At 39.7% G+C, this 20,836-nt stretch overlaps 4 protein-coding genes, 1 non-coding gene and 1 pseudogene across 7 annotated transcripts in view; 1 reads left to right on the forward strand and 5 right to left on the reverse strand.

The window, feature by feature from the left end:
* Nucleotides 1–674, reverse strand: part of LOC104823370 (abscisic acid receptor PYL4-like) — a 1,354-nt gene extending 680 nt beyond the window's left edge. Inside the window, exon 1 of one of the 2 annotated variants that reach the window (XM_010554928.1) lies at nt 14–674. In XM_010554928.1, coding sequence (XP_010553230.1) covers nt 14–373 — 360 coding nt within the window. In that variant the 5' untranslated portion in view covers nt 374–674. The remainder of the gene's footprint in view (nt 1–13) is intronic. The other variant, XM_010554927.1, reaches the window with a different exon arrangement.
* A 3,232-nt stretch (nt 675–3,906) lies between these two features.
* LOC104823371 lies at nt 3,907–6,085 on the forward strand (annotated as a pseudogene).
* A 33-nt stretch (nt 6,086–6,118) lies between these two features.
* On the reverse strand, nt 6,119–6,189 carry TRNAG-GCC. Its single transcript has one exon. It is a non-coding gene; the product is annotated as a tRNA-Gly (tRNA).
* Nucleotides 6,190–6,313: 124 nt separating this feature from the next.
* LOC104823372 (40S ribosomal protein S4-3) lies at nt 6,314–8,243 on the reverse strand. 2 transcript variants are annotated; one of them, XM_010554931.1, is made up of 5 exons: nt 8,150–8,243; nt 7,583–7,660; nt 7,318–7,498; nt 7,130–7,227; nt 6,314–6,934 (listed from the first exon to the last, which is right to left on the reverse strand). In XM_010554931.1, the coding sequence occupies exons 1-5, from the start codon at nt 8,150–8,152 to the stop codon at nt 6,506–6,508; spliced, it is 789 nt and encodes a 262-aa protein (XP_010553233.1). In that variant the 5' UTR covers nt 8,153–8,243; the 3' UTR covers nt 6,314–6,505. The 2 variants fall into 2 exon arrangements, with proteins under 2 accessions (XP_010553233.1, XP_010553232.1); XM_010554930.1 differs by lacking the exon at nt 8,150–8,243 and having other exon boundaries at nt 7,583–7,666.
* An 861-nt stretch (nt 8,244–9,104) lies between these two features.
* LOC104823373 (ethylene-overproduction protein 1-like) lies at nt 9,105–13,901 on the reverse strand. Its single transcript, XM_010554932.2, is given in 6 exon segments — nt 9,105–9,866; nt 10,265–10,574; nt 10,964–11,255; nt 11,355–13,288; nt 13,290–13,394; nt 13,517–13,901. Coding segments are annotated over 5 exon segments (2,871 nt in total). The 5' UTR covers nt 13,517–13,901; the 3' UTR covers nt 9,105–9,636.
* A 3,326-nt stretch (nt 13,902–17,227) lies between these two features.
* LOC104824519 (LRR receptor-like serine/threonine-protein kinase FLS2) lies at nt 17,228–20,046 on the reverse strand. Its single transcript, XM_019203787.1, has one exon. The coding sequence runs from the start codon at nt 20,023–20,025 to the stop codon at nt 17,290–17,292; it is 2,736 nt and encodes a 911-aa protein (XP_019059332.1). The 5' UTR covers nt 20,026–20,046; the 3' UTR covers nt 17,228–17,289.
* Between the last annotated feature and the right edge of the window lie 790 nt (nt 20,047–20,836).

Raw genomic sequence — 20,836 nt, forward strand, 5'->3', positions numbered from 1 at the left:
CGGTGCTGCTGGGGGCGGGTAGGCCGGAGACGACGTGGACTTCGCGGAGGGAGCCGACGTGGCCGTCTCCGAGGATGACGTGGCAGCTCTTGACGAAGTGCTTGTAGGCCTGAGGGTTGTCGAAGCGGCGGACGACGGACCACACGGCAGAGATGGGGGCAGCGATCTCCTGCACCACGGCGGAGCAGCACTGGTTTCGCCCCACCTCGTGCGTGTGGTAACGCGCCGCCGCGGATTCGCTGGACAGAGAAGGGCAGCGTCTCTCGAACTCGGCGTGCCACGTCACCTTCTCGCCGGAGTCGGTGGCGCCGTCGGATGTCCTGACCAGCCAGTGGACGGGAAGAGCTGAAGGTTTGGGTGGATGAGCGAGCATGTTCGACCTTAGCAATGGTTTGTCAAACTTCTGCTTCTTGTTTTCCGATCTTCTTGATCTGATTCGGGTTTAGGGTTTGTGGGAATCTGTTCTTGTTTGGTTGGTTTATGCGAAGTATGCAGATTCAAGAGTTGGATTGGGGCAAACCAATGTTGTATATAAAGAAGGGAAAAAGAAAGAAAAGAGGTTTCGAAAGATTTAAACTTTACAGCGATTACCAGAGAGTTGGATGTGCTGTTTCTCTCCCCAGTGCTGGGTTCTAGAGAGAGAAATTTTCATGTGGGCGGTGACGAAACTCAGCCTAGTTGCATGTGTTAAATTACGCTTCTGCCCTTGTATTTCAAATCAATTGCGCCTTCGTTTTTTTAGTCAAAGTATATAAATACCTAAATTTGTATGAAAAACTCAAATAAATATCTAAATTATCAAATTTTTATATAAATATTTGAATTTTTAAAAATTCTGTAGAAATATTTAGATTTTAAAAAAAAATTCAAATAAATAAAAATTTTAGATATTTTTCAAATAAAAATTAGTGATGTCATTGACAGATTTTAGTTTTATTTAGAAAATTTTCAGAAATCTAGTTATTTATATAGAATTTTAGAAAGATTTAGATATTTATATGGAAATTTTATAATTAAAGTATTTATTTGAGATTTTTGTAAAAGTTTTGGTATTTATATGCGATTTTTATTTCGCTGAGCCAAATAAAACCCGAAACAAGTTGTGTAGAAAAAAAAGACAGAAACAAACAAGATGCGTACGCGTAAAATTAGAAACTTCTTCGTTCAAACTAAAAAAAAATGCATTGCTATATCATCATTTATATGATGAATTTATTATTAAATTTTACATATCTTTGATTTTTTGTTGTAAAATTATGTAAGGAACAACCAGGTTAAACGTAGTGGTGTGAGAATATTCCTTCCCAACTTCGCAAAATACGTATCGGTATTTTGTTTATGGAGTTATTGATGAAATCACGATGGATCCAATTCTCCGTTTTCAAGTTTAATATTACGTAGGACAAGAGCATAAATTAATTAATTAACCTCTCTTGTACCTTAATTATTTGGTTTAATTTCAAATTATTTTATTCTCATTTTGTTTCATAAAATATAAAATCGTATCTTTGGGATCGGTTTTAGAATAACTGCAAAGTTTATTGAACATAAAAAGAGCATTATATAGATGTTCATGACGAAAAAAACCCAAGAATCTTTCCATTTTCTAAAGAACGACCAATCTTTGTTCTTCTTTGAAATATATATATGAAAAGAAAGATGGCAAGTTGCGAGAGGCCGCATGATCATCGGGTCGGGTCGGGTCGGGTAAATGGGCCCACTGACTTACCCTTTGGTCAATTCGTTTTGCTCGTTGGGAGCTTACGATTTCATGACTTTGACCCTTTCGGTTTCATACCTTCCTGGCTCGTTGTGATCTCATTTAATAGCACAATAAAAACCAATCTGACGTCATAAAAAAATTTATTGCATTGTCTCTATAACAAATACGGTTCCGGTTCAGTGTTTATGATCTTTGTCTTATTAACAAAATTGACCGACAATTCGTAATGCATAATGAAATTTCCTATCCAGAGATTAATGGCATGTTCGTTATTCTGTAAATAAAACCAATATGGAGAAGAAAAAAACAATGCAGTTACAAAAATCTTGGTGGCCAACAATTTTGTAATATTCATCGAAATTCAAACTTTCTCTATGGATAATTTAACGCTAAAAAAACCATTTATATTATGAACTTTCAATTCCCAATCGTAGTTAAAACCACGACCAGTTACAGTTTTGCATATAAATATTAACGGTAACCGAACCATGCAAACGAATCATAAACCGCAATTCAGTAGTAAATGATCGTCAAATCCTAAATTAACATGAAAAATATTGATTCATGTCTTACAAAATAAAAAAAAAGGGGGCAAAAATATTTTCTTGATTTTTGGAAAAATATAATATTATCTCATGGGTGACGACATCTCACGGGCCTTGCACCATATATATATATATATAAAAAAAGATCAAGTGGTTGTTGCCTGTTGGGTCCATGAGCCTGTGAAGGAAGAAGATTCACACGTCCAAGGGAATCGGGGAACGTGACACCGTATCTCTCACCTTTGGGATTTTGATATATAACACTTAGGAATCATATTTAATATTTCATGGGGGATATATCAGTCTTATTGAATAAAATCAGATTTAATTAATTTTCTATGGTTGGGAGAAAAATATTACGTGACCTTTAAACCCCACGGCCTTCTTGTTGGTGGATATTTCTTTATGGTCTTTGCCATTCGGGCAATTTTCGTTTACGTTTGGTATTGTATGTATTCAGATATCCTTAATCCCGTATTCTCTTTTGGATTCGATTACTCAATATTGAAAAAGCGTATGCGTGTATGTTTTTTTTTCCGTATTAGAAGAGAGATGTCGGATTGCAATTTTTCGAAAACCGTTAATCGAATTTTCTATGGTTGGGAGAAATATATATATATATATATATATATGTATATTTTAACGAAAATCAATTGAATTAGTTTTTGAGGCCATGCGTGAATATATTCCATATTCCCCGCTATTTAATTTGCGAAAAGCAACAAAACACAGCTTTTTTCGGCGACAAAACGTAAAGCTAAATTATTAATTTGGATAGATTTGCAAAGACAAAAGGTGGAGATGCCATTTTATAAGAAAATAAAAACAATAACAAAATGAATGTACGAAAAATATCGGATTTCGAGTCTATGTTTTTTTATTCGAAAAAATTTTTGCTTTTGAGATGAACTCAAATCGGAATTCGGATCGGTTTGAAAGTTCGAAATAATTTTTTTTTTTAAATATTACAAAAAGTTTAAAAAGATGTTTGCAAAGAAAAAATTGAACGGAGTCCGAATCCTATTAGACCGAACTTCGAATTTAGCCATTTAGGTGTATAGATGCAAAAAAAAAAAAATAGATCGATCTTAACCTGAACCCAAAATATTCGAAAACGACTGCGGACTCAGGTTAAATTGGGCCGAGTCAGGCCCACTCTCGATAGACACACCTAGCTCCATCCCTCTCTACCATATGTTATATACACACACACAAGTTATCCGGCCCTTATATATATATATATATATATATATAACAAGAGAAAATTAATGCAAAAGATAATAAAAAAGAAAGGAAAAAGAATTGCACATTTATCATATATGAGTTTACGCAATAAATGAGTTTTGGTCTTTGAGATTTCCAAGAAAGATGTGGTCCTTTATTTGTGATTAATCTTTACTTTTTATTAAATACTGAGGCCATGTGTTTAGTTTTTTTTTCCCCAAAAATAACCAATTACCTTAAACAAAATCAATAATAATAGTATTTTCTAGATACATTCTAGTGGCATTTATGCTAGTGTTAATATTTTTCCTATCAATTTTTTTTTTCCATGTGAAGATTTTTCTGTCACCGCCTTCAAAAATCCTCATTAGCATTCGAATTTATATATTTTTCTTCAGGAGGGTTAGAGTTCTTGCCGTTTCGAGACAGAGGGGAGCAATGGTGCGCCGTTTACAAGGGTAGAGACGTGGAGGCATGTCAAAGGCCAAAGGGTAATCGACACGTTTGCAAGTCATGGAGTAGTACGAACGATTGCAAGCAACGACTTCCTCAAATAGACCTCATATTCAGCGCCCTCACCGGATAAGTCGTTCTTCATCTTTTTTTTTTTGGTAGACGAAAAGAGGGGAAAAGGGGCAGTGATTGTAGAATTAGGGTTTGGGTGACGAGATGGATCAGATACTGAACAAGGTGGGATCCTATTGGTTAGGCCGAAAGGCGAACAAAGAGCTCAACTCCGTCGGCGACGATTTCAACGTTCTTCTTCTTCCCTTTTTTGAATTTGTTTTTATGGTTTATTCGATTTGAGTGTTACTTTTAAGTTTTCCCTTTAATTCCAGTCCAATTTCCGAGAAATTCCAGCTTCCTTAGCTCATGGTATATCGGTTGATTTAGGGTTTTCAACTTTTCTGTTTATCTAGGTTTAACGGGGAAAAGGGTTGACTCCCATATTTTTGTTGTTTTGATGAAGGAACAATGTTTTGATCCGCTGGTTTTGAGCGTGATTTTCGTTAATATTGATTGCGTGTTCGTGATTTGGCATTTACGTGGGTCCGGAATCGGTACAAACATGTTAATACAAGTGCTATTTATTGTGGAGTTGATCAAAAGCAACGACGTTGCAGAAAAAAAGAATCTATGTTCTTCTGGAGATTTGAATGAATTCGTCATCTACGGCGCTGATTTGTATAGGCCATTTGGCGAAACCTTGAATTTGATTATACCACTTGTGGTTGGTATTTGAGACTGATAAATCCCCACAACTTTGTTTTGAAAAAGATGTGGATTTATTCCTATTTCCTACGATCATCTTTCCTTTTGTAGAGGTACAAGCGTGCAAACTAGGAAAGTTTCTGCATCTTAATGGGATTAGGATATTATCTAATCATCCTTACGAATAAGGAAACATAATCTTTTCGGAAACTAGATTGAAGATTCTGGAGATGTTGTAGAAATGGCGAATACGCGTATTGAACTATGTGAAGTTCATTCTTATATCAAGTGTTAGGATCCGTTTAGTTCTATTTCTCATGTTACAAACATGTGTAGTGGTTTGTAACACATGATATGTAAAGGTTAACGTTTCTTACATATCTTTGATGGGGCATCATGTGTCCTGAATCTGATATCCTCTTCTTCCCTGCAGTCGTTGTCTAGCAGTATTGAAGGAGGTACCAAGTGGTTGGTCAACAAACTCAAAGGTTTATTCTTCTTTCAGCTCTGGTTATATGATGCCTCTGTTTGCTTGTTTTGATGATTTCTGTGAACATGTAAAGATTGAACTAAATGTGTGAATAGCTGTGCTCTTAGCTTTGAAGACAATGGTATTTATTTAAATCTCGCCAGTTGGCTAATAACTTTCATTCAAAGACTAAATCTTCTGCTCTTCTGTTTCGTGAAAGATGTTGAATTGAGTTAAATACGTGTAAATCATCTTGATTATCACACCACCAGTTGTTTGCTTTAACCATTCTATCAATCAAGCCTTCAGAAGCCCTGTATTTGAAGTTTTTCTCTTTCCTATCATCATGTAGAGTGCGACAGTTGAATGGAAGCCCCGATTTTTTTTGTCAAATAGGAAAAATGCAAAAGCCATTGCCTGAGCTGCTAAAGGAATACGGACTACCAATAGGAATCTTTCCAAGTGATGCCACCAATTACGAGTTTAACGAGGAGACTGGAAAGCTCAGTGTTCATACCCGAAACCTGTGAGGTCGGGTACAAAGACTCATCCGTCCTGAGGTTTTCCACGACGGTGACAGGGTACCTGGAGAAAGGGAAGATGGCGGAGGTTGAAGGCATCAAAACAAAGGTGACGATGATATGGGTGAAAGTGACATGTATCTCGGCCGATGCTTCGAAGGCACATTTCACGGTCGGGATGAAGAAAAGCAGGAGCAGAGATGCTTATGAGGTACTAAGGGCTGGTGTTGTTGTCGAGAAATTCTAACTTTGGCTCTCTCTCCGTAAGATCTCACGTGTTCATTCAGTAGATTGTATAATAAAAATTGCCAAAGTAAGTTTTGTGTATCTGCTTCTCCTTGTGTCAACAACAACCCAAGCCAGGTGCAAAAAAAATGTTGTTTTTATGTTTGATAGGGAAAGTCGATGTTTTGTTTCAAAAAACTGCCCCAGCCGGGAATCGAACCCGGGTCTGTACCGTGGCAGGGTACTATTCTACCACTAGACCACTGGTGCCTAATTGATTGTATATGAAGTTGCTTTTAATGTATAATGATTACGTCCAAACAAGCATCGTCAAAAGGATTTAATATATTTTGACAAATGAAACAACAAGCATCAGGTAAATCGAAAAACATCGTCGGAATCTAAGCAACTTACGGAAAGCCCAGATAATATCCATAACTCGATGATAAGTAAGACACATAACAAGTCCAAAACCGAGCTCAGAATCCCAAAAAAAAAAAAAAGAGTAAACCGAATCCTTCTAGGAATAAGAAAACGTAAAAGCATCACTTGTCCAGACATGGGAATAAGAAAAGGAGAGTAGTGCTCAAGCAGCTTGCTGGGATGCAAGCCTCTTCCTGGCTTCCTCAATGATGCTCAGCTTAATTCCTTTACCCTTTGGAAGAGACACCCATGGCTTTGTTCCTTTGCCAATGGTGAACACATTCCCCATCCTTGTCGCAAACTCATGCCCTGTAGCATCCTGAATGTGAATGGTGTCAAAGCTTCCCTTATGCTTCTCCCTGTTCTTTATCACACCCACCCTACCTCTGTTTCTCCCTCCAGTCACCATCACCACATTCCCCACATCAAACTTGATGAAGTCTACAATCTTATTGCTCTCCAGGTCCAGCTTGATGGTGTCGTTAGCCTTGATGAGCGGGTCTGGGTATCGGATGGTGCGACCGTCATAGGTGTTCAGGTAAGGAATGCCCTTCTGACCAAACTGGACTGACCTGACCTTGCAGAGCTTGAACTGCACAACCAAATTTCAGAAGCTTGTTGGAACAAAACATGGGAGCAATGACTTGTCTTGTACGTATCAACCATCAGTCTAAGACAAGCTATGACAATGGTCAACTACAAAAGCTCTTGACCAGAAGTTGAGAAGCACTTGATATGGGATTAGTTCAGTTTTAACATCCAAGAGATTAGGACACAGGAAACAAACCTTTGCTTCCTCATCCCTGATGGAGTGGAGACGGAAACGTCCCTTGGTGTCATACAAAAGACGGAAATTCTCATTTGTCTTCGGGATAGACACGACATCTGTGAACCGTAAAGCATAAACCTTTACTTAATTGCTACATAACCAGATGTCAGAAACATAAACAAAGTAAAAGTCAAGCCATGGCTTACCCATGAAACCAGCTGGGTATGTCTTGTCCGTCCTAACTTTTCCATCAACAAGGACATGCCTTTGCATCAAGATGGCAATCACTTCACGGTATGTAAGAGCATACTTCAACCTGTTTCGGATGATAAGGATGAGAGGAAGGCACTCCCTCGACTTGTGAGGTCCAGAAGACGGCTTGGGGGCCTTCACAAAACAGCATCAAGATAGCAGATTATAATACTGAAAATCCACAATCCGACCAATGAAACTTTAACGAAAACAACATACAAAAGCACCGCCAAGCTTGTCGAGCATCCAGTGCTTGGGGGCATTAAGCCTCTTCAAGTGTTTCTTCAATCCCCTCGCCTGCATTGAAAATAAAAGTCAAAACGAAGAACATCAGCCTAATTTTGATATTAAACACAATCTAAATAATCATCTTGGACAAACAATCGTAACCATCCTCCTAATGACATCACCCTTACTCACAAACATCAAAGTACAGTGACCGCGATATCAGAAACTGCTCATCTCCGGTGAGATCTAGGGAGAGAAACCGTAGACAAATTTACTGTTCACATAGATACGGAATCCTATACTACAGACCGCCTGATCATAACATCCAAGCACGCATCAAATCAGTCGTCCTAAACTAACGAAGTCATTAAATTGAAAAAAAAATAATAATGGCAATCTATCCAGTAAACGAATCCCAGAGCGCTAAACAACCACAGAAACCCATAACATACAGAAAATCAGAGGATCTGTTTCTACAGATAAACCACAGATTGAGACCAGTGACTCGGAGCGAGATAATGTGGAGAGGAGAGAAGAGAGAAGAAGAAGAAGAGGGACCATATTTGCAGGTGTAGCTCCAAACGCCCCCGGATTCCTCTGAGGCTAAGCGCCGACGGTGTCGAGTCGAACCCAAGGTATGAGAACGATGAACAAAAACCCTAGTTTGCTAATTATATAATTTATAACGATGAGTTGTTAGGGGGGGGGGGGTTCTGTCATTTGGGCCTATTTGTATAATTTGGGCCTTCTTTGCCACAGTAGTGGACTTTAAGATATTGGGCTTTTCACCGAGATCGGAACACGATAAAGAGTAACCGGGCCCATTAGGTCCACATATATGTGTGATAAGGATATATTTTTCATTTGATTAATTTTTTATTTTATTTTTATCAAGAGAGAGGGAGTTGATTTTTTTTTTTTGTTAATGATTAAATATCTAATTTCTGAGGCGTTGAATTTGAGATCGCAATTTAATGGGTGATTTGGTCGCACAATAATGGAACAAACAAGAAATTTTCTTATCCATTCCGAAATGAAAATATTGGAAAAAAGCAAAGAAAGAGAGAAAGTTTATACATACATACATACATACATACATACATACATACATACATACATACATACATACATACATATATATATATATATATATATAAACAGCAGAGGGAGTTGATTTTTTTTTTTTGTTAATGATTAAATATCTAATTTCTGAGGCGTTGAATTTGAGATCGCAATTTAATGGGTGATTTGGTCGCACAATAATGGAACAAACAAGAAATTTTCTTATCCATTCCGAAATGAAAATATTGGAAAAAAGCAAAGAAAGAGAGAAAGTTTATACATACATACATACATACATACATACATACATACATACATACATACATACATACATACATACATACATACATACATACATACATACATACATACATACATACATATATATATATATATATATATGTAAACAGCACGAAGTCGAAGCAATTATCTATGAGAAAAGAACCAAAGAAGCAGAGAACAAATAGAAGTCGTATGGATACACTCTCTTTGTTTTTTGGCAGCTTTTGGAAGGGGGGAAAAAATCTCAGAAGCCTGAGAATCCGTACAACAAACAAGGGAACAAAAAGTTACAGATACACAATTACGTATATAATCAATGCCCTTAACCCCGAGAATTAAAAAAAAACAAATAATTAAAAGAAAACATCTAACACAACAGGACAGAACAAGAAAGTCCACGAGTCTCCTGTGTTCCTTTGGCCAGAAAATGAGTCTCCTTTCAGCAGCAAGAACACTCTGCACTTCACTACTATACATTGTCCTCTTCCAGTCATCCAATCATATACCAAGTTTGCTATTTACATGCTATTCTTGCTCCTTTGGACCAACCCTTTGAATATCACCAGAGAAACAGGTAGAGAGAGAGAGAGAGAGAGAGAGTTTATGGCTGAATCTTCTTCTAGGAGGAATGGAATGACCTAGAAGAAGCTTTTACCAGTAACAGAGGCAGAAGAGATCAGATTACATCCGAAACTCTCTCTCTACTTATCTGGAGAATGTTGCTCGAGTGCTTTGTGATAGAGTTCGAGTGTATCTGCATGTCCGGGATCAAGACACAACGCTGCTTCGCAGTCTCTGATTGCTGCAGCGTATTCTCCCGTCGAATCATAGAATGCTGCCCTTAGATGCAATAGCTGTATGTCCGGTTTAAACGCTATGGCCCTCGTCAGCTCGGCTATCGCTTCACCTTCTTTGTGGTCGTCCATCAAAACTGGAAAAAACAACAACCAAATCCGCTGTCAAAAGGGAGACTAGATCCTCGTTTGTTCGAAACAGCAAGGAAAACGTCAGAGCGGAAATCGTGTCTCGGCTGAACACTTGATGCAAGCATGCCGGAATTATCATTTTAGGATCTTTTTGTTCAAGGAAATCTTATTAAACTTTTTAGTAGGAAGCTCCTTATTACAAATGTTATTAAGCACTTCCATTTACAATGTTTTTAGCCACTCAAAACTTTATTAGATAAAAGGTTTTTATATCAAAATCTGCTAAAACTATGGTTTTAGCCATACCCATTTACACGAGTTTGAGGATAAAAAAAATCCATTTTCTGGTGCCGAGCACGCGATTGTATATGACTGAAACAAGAAGAAATTAGTAGTATATTACCTGCGGCTCTGTATCTGTAAGGGTAAGTTCGTAAGGGGTCAAGCTGCGAGGCCATGCTGAGATCGCTCTGTGCCATCTCCCGGTCGCAATACTCAGAGCGTTTCTCGTAAGCCGAGGCACTGTTCTGAGCTTTCTCTATCAACTTTGTCATCTCATCGAATGCAGCTTTCCTTTGGTCTTTAAGATGATAAACCCGAGCAAGACCTTGGTGAGCTCTCGTATGTTTGATGTTGAGTGCGTTCATGTAGCAATCGGCTGCAAGATCCAGCTTATCACAGTCCACATATACACTTCCCAAGTTGTTCAATGCCTGTCACAAACATCAATACCATAAATCACAGCACTCGAATTGCTCGACGAAATGGACAAGAATTCAACTGCAGAACCATCCGATGGCACCACATTATCATCTCACAAACTGCATATGGACTTTGGATTTAAAAACCGAAACTTTGAATCACGAATTCCTATACACTATGGACAACCCGAGGGGGACGATATTCCATTTATTGGAAATATGCACTATTATGTCACCACCTTGTGCAGAACGCTAAGAAAGCTTGATTCAGTAACAGCGAAGATGAATAATGACACAGCCGAGAGATGATGATGATCATTCATTAGAGAATGAAAAAAGCCGAGAAGTAGTAAACCGAAATGGAATTGCTTGACGAAAAGTGCCGAACTTTATATACTTACTTGCCCCTTACGAAGACCGTCTGAAGGGCACCGAAGTGCTTCTTCAAGGAGTTGGATGACATACTTTGAGGACTCGGGGTCAAGAGTGGAATCCGCAAGTGCATAAGCTTTGAGGAAAAATGCCTCGAAAGATCTCTGGTTTGAAATGGACTCTTCGGCCTTAGCCAGGGCTTCCTCCCGGTGGCCTGTGTCATATAATATCCATCCTTCATAGACAAGTCTCTCGTGCTCTGACTTGGAATGGTTCCTAGCCAGCCTTAGACTACGCATCGCCGCCTTTTGACAGTTCAACCTGTCGTATGCAAAACCATGGAACCCAAAAATCACAAATCGCTAATTCTATGTACAAAAAATAGCTTCATTCATCAAAAAAGCTTAAAAAACATATAACCTTAACAGAAGAAGAGACTGTCTGAACCGCAAAAGGCTTTTCCCAGGATCTTCCGAAAGCATATGATGAACTACCGCCAAAGATCCGATGTCGTCCACGGAAGACCACCGATCGTAAAGCTGCATCCAGCAGTCAGCCTGGCTCCATTGCTGGACTAACGGGCGGAGCAGTTCTACCATATGGTCCCCATGGATTTTACGGTTGAACATCTGGAAGTTCGGCTCCAACGTCAAAAGTGCACGGATATCTTTCAGAGCCCCTTCATAATCCTCCATAGCGATAGAAATCCATGCCCGCATCTCCAAACAGTCTGAAGATACCTTAAATCCGATAATCTTGTTCAGTTCCACAATGGCAGCCCCGTACTGATTCTCCTCTACCAAGGCAACAGCCCGGTACTTGTACGGGAACATCAGAGTTGGGTCTAACTCAGTTCCTGTATCCAAATCAACAAGTTTCTCTTTACCGCTGCAGTACAATGACCTCTCCTGGTACATCCATCCAGCCGGAGTGCAATCCGAAATCAAGGAGTTGATAATCTTGTAAGCAGAGTATCTATGGCCACGCTTGAACTTTGACCTAGCAACACCCACGTGGGAATAAACATGCCCTTCTTCAACCGCTGCATCAAACCATCTCTGAGCATCCTTATATTCTTTCCTCTCGAGCATCACAACACCTAACTGGTGATACGCAAGCTGTTTCTGCCATGTCTCCACAGCACATTCTACCATACGTTCCAAGAGCATCACTGTCGTGTTACACTTCATATCATCCTCCATTGTTATCTGGCTCAAGAAGAAGTAAAGGGTAAAAGAGGCGTGCCCTAATGATGCCAATCTTTCCCGGCCCTCTGTGCTGCAGAATATCTTTAACACATTCGGGTTATGCATAGAACTTGGCAGCTCTCTGAGAAAAACCTGCAGACAAGCCGCCACAAGGAGATATGCTGATTCCTCCAACCCGTATTCGATCAACAACATTGCATCATCCAAATTACTAACACGATTCGCTAAATACAAATCACATGCGGATTTCAATTCGTCGCAGCAGAAGCGATTGGCCAATGTAAGAAGCTCCAAGACAATATTCGGAGGGAACATATCCAACTTTTTGGTTCTGCTGAAAATCTCTGCAGCTCTCATCCCTTCAATGGAGATTCCGTTCTGCGTAAAGTTTATGGTCTCTCGTTTCGTTTCTCTAAAGCCGCCGTATAGCATTGCCTTAAAGGGTCTCGACAAAGACGCGATCTTGTAGCGAACGCATCGAACCTCGTCGTCGCCGATACAAAAGGCCATGTCGTAATCTTCTTCTTCAGAAGTCGAACATTCTGAGACATCGTCGTTGAGTTCCGCTCTGGGAGTTTTGGAACAGACACACGGGTCGTAAACGGATTCCGGGTCGTACCCGGAAACAAGGGTTGCTCGTGGGCATTCCAGATTTCTGCCGCAGCAATCCATGGAGGTCGTTCCGATCAGCTCGTCCTCTCTCCTCTCGAATCTGAGCCAAGAGGCCAAGACAACCTTCGTGTGGACATCTACGGCGTGTTGTCTGGCAGACCGGAGACTCCGCCGGAAGAGTTTTGGGTCGGATAAGCCCCGGAAGATCGCGCATTGTTCCAAATACGCCCCCGATTTCTCGAATTGCGGGCAATTCTCGATCCGACGGTAGACTTCGGCGAGCTTCTCGATGAAATCTACAAATTTCAGGCAGGGATCGATCTGGGGCTCGAGCAGAGACGTGGCGGGGAGTCCATAAGGGAGGAGGGAATCCCGCGCAGCGACGGCGTTTGTTTGGGTCGGCGGTGGATAAGTCCGGGAGGATTTGGATCGGATCGAGTTGACACGAAGATGGTCTTGGAGGTGCTGAAGGAGCTTGTCGCCGACTCCTCCGCCCCCGCCTCCGTCACCGCTTCCCGGCGGAGGAGGCGGGGGGTCGACAGTTTGGAGGAGCTGAGGGGTTGAGAGCGTAAACCTGCGTCCCTTTACATCCTTCTATAATCTTCAAACTTCGCATTGCTGTGAATAGATTATGCTGCATCTTCAATCAAGCAAAGCCCACATCGGAGAGCAGAAAAAATTCCGATTCAAATTTCAAAATTTGGAAGATCTGATAAATGGGTAACAACCAAAAATTGAAAAAGAGGGAAATTTCAGCGCAACCTTAACCGAACCGGGAAATCAGACAAATGGGCAATCCGAAGATTGGATCAGGCCAGGTCCGCCGGGACTCAGAACGGCAGACCGCCGGAAAATCTCTCTCTTCTCTCTGTCTCTTCCCTGTTTCCCTTGATCCGCTCACTAAAAAACGACGATTCTCGATTGCTTCCTCTCCTTCTCCTTCACCTTCTCGTTATCGAAATACGTGTTATTGCGGTGTAAGTTTCATCGATCCTCTCCCCTTTTGTTCACCTGAAATTCTTTTCCCCACAAATTTATGAATCTCCCCGTAAAAGTCGAGACGGGTAATTGGACGAAGGATGTCTCTCTCTCTCTCTCTCTGTCTCTCTCTTGTTTCTTGTTTTCAGCTTTCTGGCTTTCAGAGTCATGCGCTCTAATAATGCGATATTATTATGTGCTCATCGATTTCCTTTATTTTTTTTTTATTTCTCTGGTTTGTTAAATAAGCTGGGTTTACTTTATATAATCTGTTGATGTTTATCATCATCGGCCTCTCCCATTTGGATCATTCGTGGCACTGCTCACAATATATATATGTGTATATATATATATATATGTATTTGGATGGAATAAATACTATATTGCTAATTATGTTCATTGGAATCCCATGTTTCGATATGCGCTGTTTGAGTTTCAGTTGTGTTATTTATCTCTTGTAACAACCGTATATCCTCTTCTTTTTTGACTTTTATTTTACTAAAAAGGAAGATTTCATGGATATTATTTCGCGTTGAAAAACAAATCTGTATAATGTATATATTGTTATATATACCCACATGACGAAATAATTAAATCGAGACAGACACTGGTGCCACGATCTCTCCATGGTCCGTGGATACGTTCTACGGAATCACATCACAATCACGCGCTGGATGATTCGTGGACGGCGCGTGGAGGGATGTGGTAATGATCCGGTGCTACGATATCGTACCTGGAACAGAGGACGGAGAGGATAGCGAATCGTCATGATGTTTTGGGTTTGTGTAGGTCCCACACCATGCATCTCCCACGTCAGCACTCCGCCTTTTCCTCCCGAGTTGGGCCCGAACATTTGGGTCCATGTTGGTCACAAGATTGGGTCCATTTTAGCCTTCCATTTTCTTTATTTATTTTCCTTTTTTCGTAATTATTATTATTATTATTATTATTATTATTATTATTATTATTATTATTATTATTATTATTATTATCATCATCATTTTCATTATTATTGTCGTAGTCGTTGTGTCATCACAACAAATACAATAATTTGCACCAATATTTCTATTTTTAAATTTTTTAAAATTTTATTTTATTGATTAAGGATCCAATCAATATTGCAATCATATACAATGATAGCGATTAGTTGGTTTTTGAACTTGTAGTATGTTTATTTCAACTTATAAATATGATACAAATATAAATATCTATAATTTCACGAGATAATATAATATAGAATGAAAAAATGTATTATTATTAATAAAAAGAAATACGCGTATATATGGATGTGTCAAATACGAGCATCGCTCGAACCATCTCGTTTTTTTCGAATTAGAATGGAAAAATATGATTTCGAAAAAAAATAGGTCGGACGAGCTGATTTATAAATTAATTCGCGAGTCAAATTTTTTTTCAAAAATATATTATTTTCTTATTTTTAAATATTTATATTCTTTATTCGATTTGTAAATCGATTCATGAGTTAAAACGATTTGGATTGAGCTAAAGTTTTTCTAACTCATAAAAACGGGCCGCAACCAAATCGAATCCAAAACGAACTCAATCGAACCGATCCGGATCGACTTGAGCCGAACCATCCCGTTTTGCATTTTAATGGACCTATAAAACTCTGGTGAAATATTTACTAATTTTTTTTAAATGAAATATATGTTAATTTCGTCATTGACATGTTATAATAATATAACAGTTATCAAATATATCGCTTGTAGAATTCGTAACAAAAATACCAGCATTGCACTTGTTATAGACACGTACACAGCTGTATGTATAGATTGTAAACTCTCCTTGCCAGCTTTGCATATTGATGTTTGTAAAACCGTTTGCTATATATATATACACACACACGTGTGTGTATAGAATGGGCTAATGCTATAGTGCATTGGTTAAATATTTTAATTATTTTTATCCAATAAGCAACTGAAAATATTTTAAATCTCCATAGGCCAAAAGTAAATCCTTTGGGAAAACACATCCATGTGTGGGTGTATATTAAATTTTAAATTATATAACAATATCTCCACACAAAAAAAAAGATAATGAATATACATTGATATAAATAAAAATTAATAATGGACCGAGCGTAAGGTTGTATAAAAAAACAATAATCAATATTATATGTGCTGTTAGATGGCCGGCAAATGGCTTTGCACCCACGTTGAGCGGCGGAGTAATGTCAACACGCGTTATTAATTATATCCATTATGTTTAAGGTAATTAACTCTCTTTAGGTTATGATTTAGTCTGATTTTGCTGGTGATTAATCAGAGTGTGATCTATTATATATATATATAAGAATAATTTTAAAAACAAAAATATTTTTTTTAAAAAAGAGGACATGAACTTGACAAGTCATGTGGAGGAGACAGCTCAGGATGTCTTTGTAGTAATACAACGGAATAGAGAATTGTCCGAAGCACGGATCGTACGTACCACATCGCTTGCTTAGCCACTCACTCATTCCCATGGCATCACACCTTTGGTCCTAGATTGTTTTCTAGTGTTTCCATTTATATTAAATTCTCTATAGCGTTTGTTAAAGTCATCATCATTATTATTATTATTATTATTATTATTTTACAAAGTCATCATCATCATCATCATGATTTGATTCATATTGAAATGCAAACAATGCACTAAATTTACACTGATATGTCGAAAAGGAAGAATAGTTATCATATGTTTTATAAACGAATCAGGATTCACTGGTTTTGATGTTTGTTGTCTATATTTAAAAGGTGTTACATAAAAATACCATTGAAAGGATCATTATGACATCGAAATGGTGTTATTATACATCATTATTTCCTCCCATACATGTATTTTAAGCTTTGCTTCGATTGAGTAATTAGTGGATCTTTTACTTGGGCCATTTATTGAATGGGCTTAAAATGGGCCTGGGCCTTTTAGGTCATCGGGCCTAAATATTTGTTTGTTCCAAACTTCTTGGAACACGCCCAGGCATGTGCGGATACCGACAGCATAAAAAAATCCTCTGAACGGTTCAGATGATTCTTCTTCCCGTTTTCATGAGCACCCATCGGACATTTTTCCCTCCAAGTCCTTCCGAGAAAATATTTATGCGATCATTAGAAAAAAATTTTACATCTTCTTCTACCAGCTACTAAGGGAATCAGCAGAAAAAAGTTCTGGGATCGTGTTTCAAGTCTCGTTCTTGGATGATCTGCCGCTTTTTGCCTCCGAAGTTCTTAAATTTTTTCAAAACTGAAGATAATCTGAATTCTGCATCAGGTGAGGGAAGGTTTTTGTTTTTATGAGGATCTTAAGTGGGTGATGACTTCTTGTCGTTTGTAGGAGTTTCTCGTAGAGGGCTGTATGCGATGGTCGTTACATGTTCGATGAAATCACCCAATGACGACAGAAAATGAAATGTATGGAGTCATGAAAATAAATTATCTTACTTGAAGTTTTCTGAATTCAAGTTGATTTTTTGTTGATACCCATTGTAACAAAAAGAAAGGTCGAATGCTAGCTAATAATATAAACAAACGCAGTGTACACAAAGAGACATGGAAAACTCAGTGAGACAATGAGAAAGATGATAGAAAATAGGAGGAGGAGGAGGAAGTTGGTGAGTCATGGTGGCATTTACATTTGGGATTATGGATAACCATTTTCCGGGTCATGTCCAGTTTAGAGCAGAAAATGCAATACTTCCTGTAAAGCTCACCATCTTCTTTTTCATGTTCATGTTCTTGTTCATCCTCTGGGTCTTCACCCATTTCGTGGTCTTTGATACTTTCCTCGTCTTCTGTTTCCCAGTTATCGGAAGTTGTATACGTTAGCCCCAGAATTGGGAGGATGGCGAGAAGAATTTTGTCAATTCCATCATCTATGCAGTCGCTTGCTTGTCTCCAGAACACTATGGGTGCAACAATGGCTCCTGCTCCAACCCCGTATCCGATCCCTGTGATTATGTACTGCAAATCCAACCCGTTCGCTCGATATTCTGTATGAGATACTGCTGACTTGTCTGTGGCTCTGCACGTTTTCTTCAGAGGGATACCACAGAGTCCTTTGTTCCCTTCAAATGACTCTTCACTGAACGTCTGGAACTGCGGTCCTTTTGGAATTTCTCCGACCAACTGGTTATTAGAGAGGTTGAGGTAGGAAAGGAAGTTCAGATTCGTCAGCTCTTTAGGAATCTCTCCTGTCAAGTTGTTTGACGAGAGATCAAGAGATTCAAGCTGCTGCAAGTTACTTAACATAGACGGGATTGGTCCTGTAAATGCATTGCGTGACAAGTTGAGGATGCAGAGTTCTTTTAATTCTCCGATTGCATCTGGAATCGGTCCTTGAAAATCATTGCCGGAGAGATCGATAGCTGTGTAGATTGTCAGGATCTTCGAGAGCTCCAACTCTTGGCCTTTTGAGGTATATGTTACCGAGTCCTGATAGTAACTAAACCCACTAAACTGTAGAAAGTCGAAGCGGAGGTAGGAAGTTGTGGCATTTGCGTCACCCATCATTGCCTTCCATTTCATGAGGCAATCTTGTTTGAGTTCACCTGTAAACTTGTTCATGGCTAAATCGACAATCTGAAGCATGGGCCATGGACTATGATCTCCTGAGCAGTCTATCGGACCAGAGAAGTTGTTGGATTTCAGGACAACGACGCGTAGAGTGGATATGTTCTTCAAATGGCATGGGAAGGTATCATTTATCTGATTGTGCCCGATGTTCAGTACCTCCAGCTTTGAGCAGTTGGCAAGGGACCTTGGAACTTGTCCTCGTATTCGGTTGCTGCTTAGATCTAGAGTTTCTATTGCACAATTTCTGGGAAAAGAATCACCCAGGCTCCCATTCAGGTTGTTTCTTCTGAGGTTTAAAACTCCTAGTGTTGAGCTCTTCTCCATGAGACATTCTGGTATTTCTCCGCTCAACTTATTGTCTGACAAATCAAGAACTTGGAGATACTTAGCACTGCACACTGATTCAGGGATTGATCCGGTGAGATCGTTGTTTGATAGGGAGAGGTAAATAGAAAAGTTAAGGTTTCTATCAATATCGGAGGGAATTGAGGAAGTGAAATTGTTGTCTGAGTAATCCAGATAGATCGCTGCGGGTGGTAGCAAAGGAAGGTTTCCACTGAACATGTTGTAATGGAGGTCCAGAACACTGAGAGCGTCGGGAATCTTATAGTCTTCTTCAAAACCTGTAAGCTGATTATGTGAAATATTCAGATGCATGAGAGAGCCACTGCCTACCTTCCACAACCAATTCGGCACTTCTCCTCTTATCTGATTGAATGATAGGTCCAGAAAAACAAGTCTCGATTGTTCCCTCAAATCAGGAAACCTCTCCAATCCACATGAAGCTAATCTTAATCTCCTGACTTGGGGAATAGATGAGTTAACTTTCTTGTAAACCGACAAACTGTTGTAGGAGAGATCAAGGCTGCTGAGATTTTCAAGCTTTTGAAACCATCCCAGTTCCAGAGGACCACTGAAGTTATTATCAGCAAGGGAGAGGAAATTAAGCTCTCGGAGTTCGAAGACAGATGTAATGGGTCCTTGCAGAATGTTACTACCCAAATCTAGAGTGGTCAGGTTACGAGAACTCACATTCGTTGGGATCTCTAACCGGCCTGAGAGCATGTTATTAGAAAGCTGGATGGTACGCAATGACAGGAGAAGAAACAGAGATGGCGGGATCCTGCCACTCAGCATGTTGCCACTTAGATCAAGATTCTGCAGATTCTTGAGGCTTTCCCAGTGACCGGGAAGCTCACCCATTAGGCTGTTGTTGGACAGAACTATCCGTGTCAAGTTCTCTGACATGCTGAATGATGGTATTGTGCCAGTGAACTTATTGGATGACAAATCCACGTAAACCAGGCGCTTGAGCTTAGATGTAGACTGAGGTATTTGTCCAGTGAAGTTGCAGGCTGCAAGATCTAGTCTGGACAACCATTCCAAGTTCTCTATGGATTCAGGCAGCGTCCCGAAGAAATTCGTGTTACTAAGAGCCAGAGTTTGCAGAGATCCATCCACAGGAAATTCCATCACGGTGCCTTCAAGCATCGGATTATTTGACAGATCAAGCGTCTGCAATGTTGGTAGCTGAAACACCTTCCCGGGTAATCTTCCAGAAAATCCACAATAACTTAGACTCAGGAAAGACAAGTTCTTGAACTCACCAAAGAAATCAGGCACTGTAGTTGAGAAACCATTGTTGTCTAACCGGATTTTCTCAAGGTGTTTCAGCTTCAGCAGAGAAGTATCAATGGGACCTGAGAGATAGCAATTAGACATGCTCAAGACTCTCAGATTTGGTAGTGAAGAAGACAAAGCCTCACACCATTCTTTTCCTTTTGCAGAGACGTTCACCCCATCAAGATACAGCTCCGTAAGCTCCCCGAGGCTCTGAACAAACGAAGCCAGATTCGGGTTCTCAAGTTTCAGTGATCGGTTTCTGGCGGAATATGTGGTCAAGTCAAGAACGTCCAAACGTGTCAAGTCTGAAACTTCAGCCAGAATAGGACAAGTTGAGATGCTTTAAGTTTGCCAGTTTCCCAATCTGTGATGGTATCGGAGGATAATTCAAGTTGTTGAAGCTCAAATCCAGGGACCGGAGACGATAAAGATCGAAAAGAGCACTAGAATCATCAAGGCCGCCACTGATCGACTCAGCGCTCAGATCAAGACCAGTAACACGACCCGTTTCATCACATTTCACTCCAATCCATCGGCAACAATCACTGGTCTGGTTCCAAACGTTAAGCTTGATCGATGAAACAGAGCTGAAGATGAGACCGCTCTTTAACCGCAGCAACAGAGCTCGTTGATCGTCAAGACATCGCCCCTGTACCAAAGAAGCGACATTGAACACAAGTATAAGCCACGAGATAATCAGACGTCTCATTTGGGGAAAGCCTACGAAGAGAAGCGGCGGAGAAAGAGAGGCTGAAGGAGGATGAACATCGTGTAAATGGTGGGTCGGAGAGTTTGACGCCGGAAAAGTAAGGGGTTGACCGGAAAAGTAAAGATGTCGCCGGAAAACCAGAAGGTGAGAGATGGGAGAAGAAACATGGGATTTGGTTAAAGGACATCTAATGAAACAACA

The sequence above is a fragment of the Tarenaya hassleriana genome, unplaced genomic scaffold (assembly GCF_000463585.1).
Source record: "Tarenaya hassleriana unplaced genomic scaffold, ASM46358v1 Cleome4, whole genome shotgun sequence".
NCBI classification, from domain to species: domain Eukaryota; kingdom Viridiplantae; phylum Streptophyta; class Magnoliopsida; order Brassicales; family Cleomaceae; genus Tarenaya; species Tarenaya hassleriana.

What these genes read in the sequence shown, in the direction of transcription:
- LOC104823372 (XM_010554930.1), bottom strand. Translation starts at nt 7,666, where the DNA reads ATGCAGGCGAGGGGATTGAAGAAACACTTGAAGAGGCTTAATGCCCCC. An exon ending in ATACCCAGCTGGTTTCATGG is followed by an intron (nt 7,228 to 7,317) that starts GTAAGCCATGGC and finishes TACGGTTCACAG; the next exon opens with ATGTCGTGTCTATCCCGAAG. An exon ending in TCAGGGATGAGGAAGCAAAG is followed by an intron (nt 6,935 to 7,129) that starts GTTTGTTTCCTG and finishes TTGGTTGTGCAG; the next exon opens with TTCAAGCTCTGCAAGGTCAG.
- LOC104824519 (XM_019203787.1), bottom strand. Translation starts at nt 20,025, where the DNA reads ATGTCTAATTGCTATCTCTCAGGTCCCATTGATACTTCTCTGCTGAAG.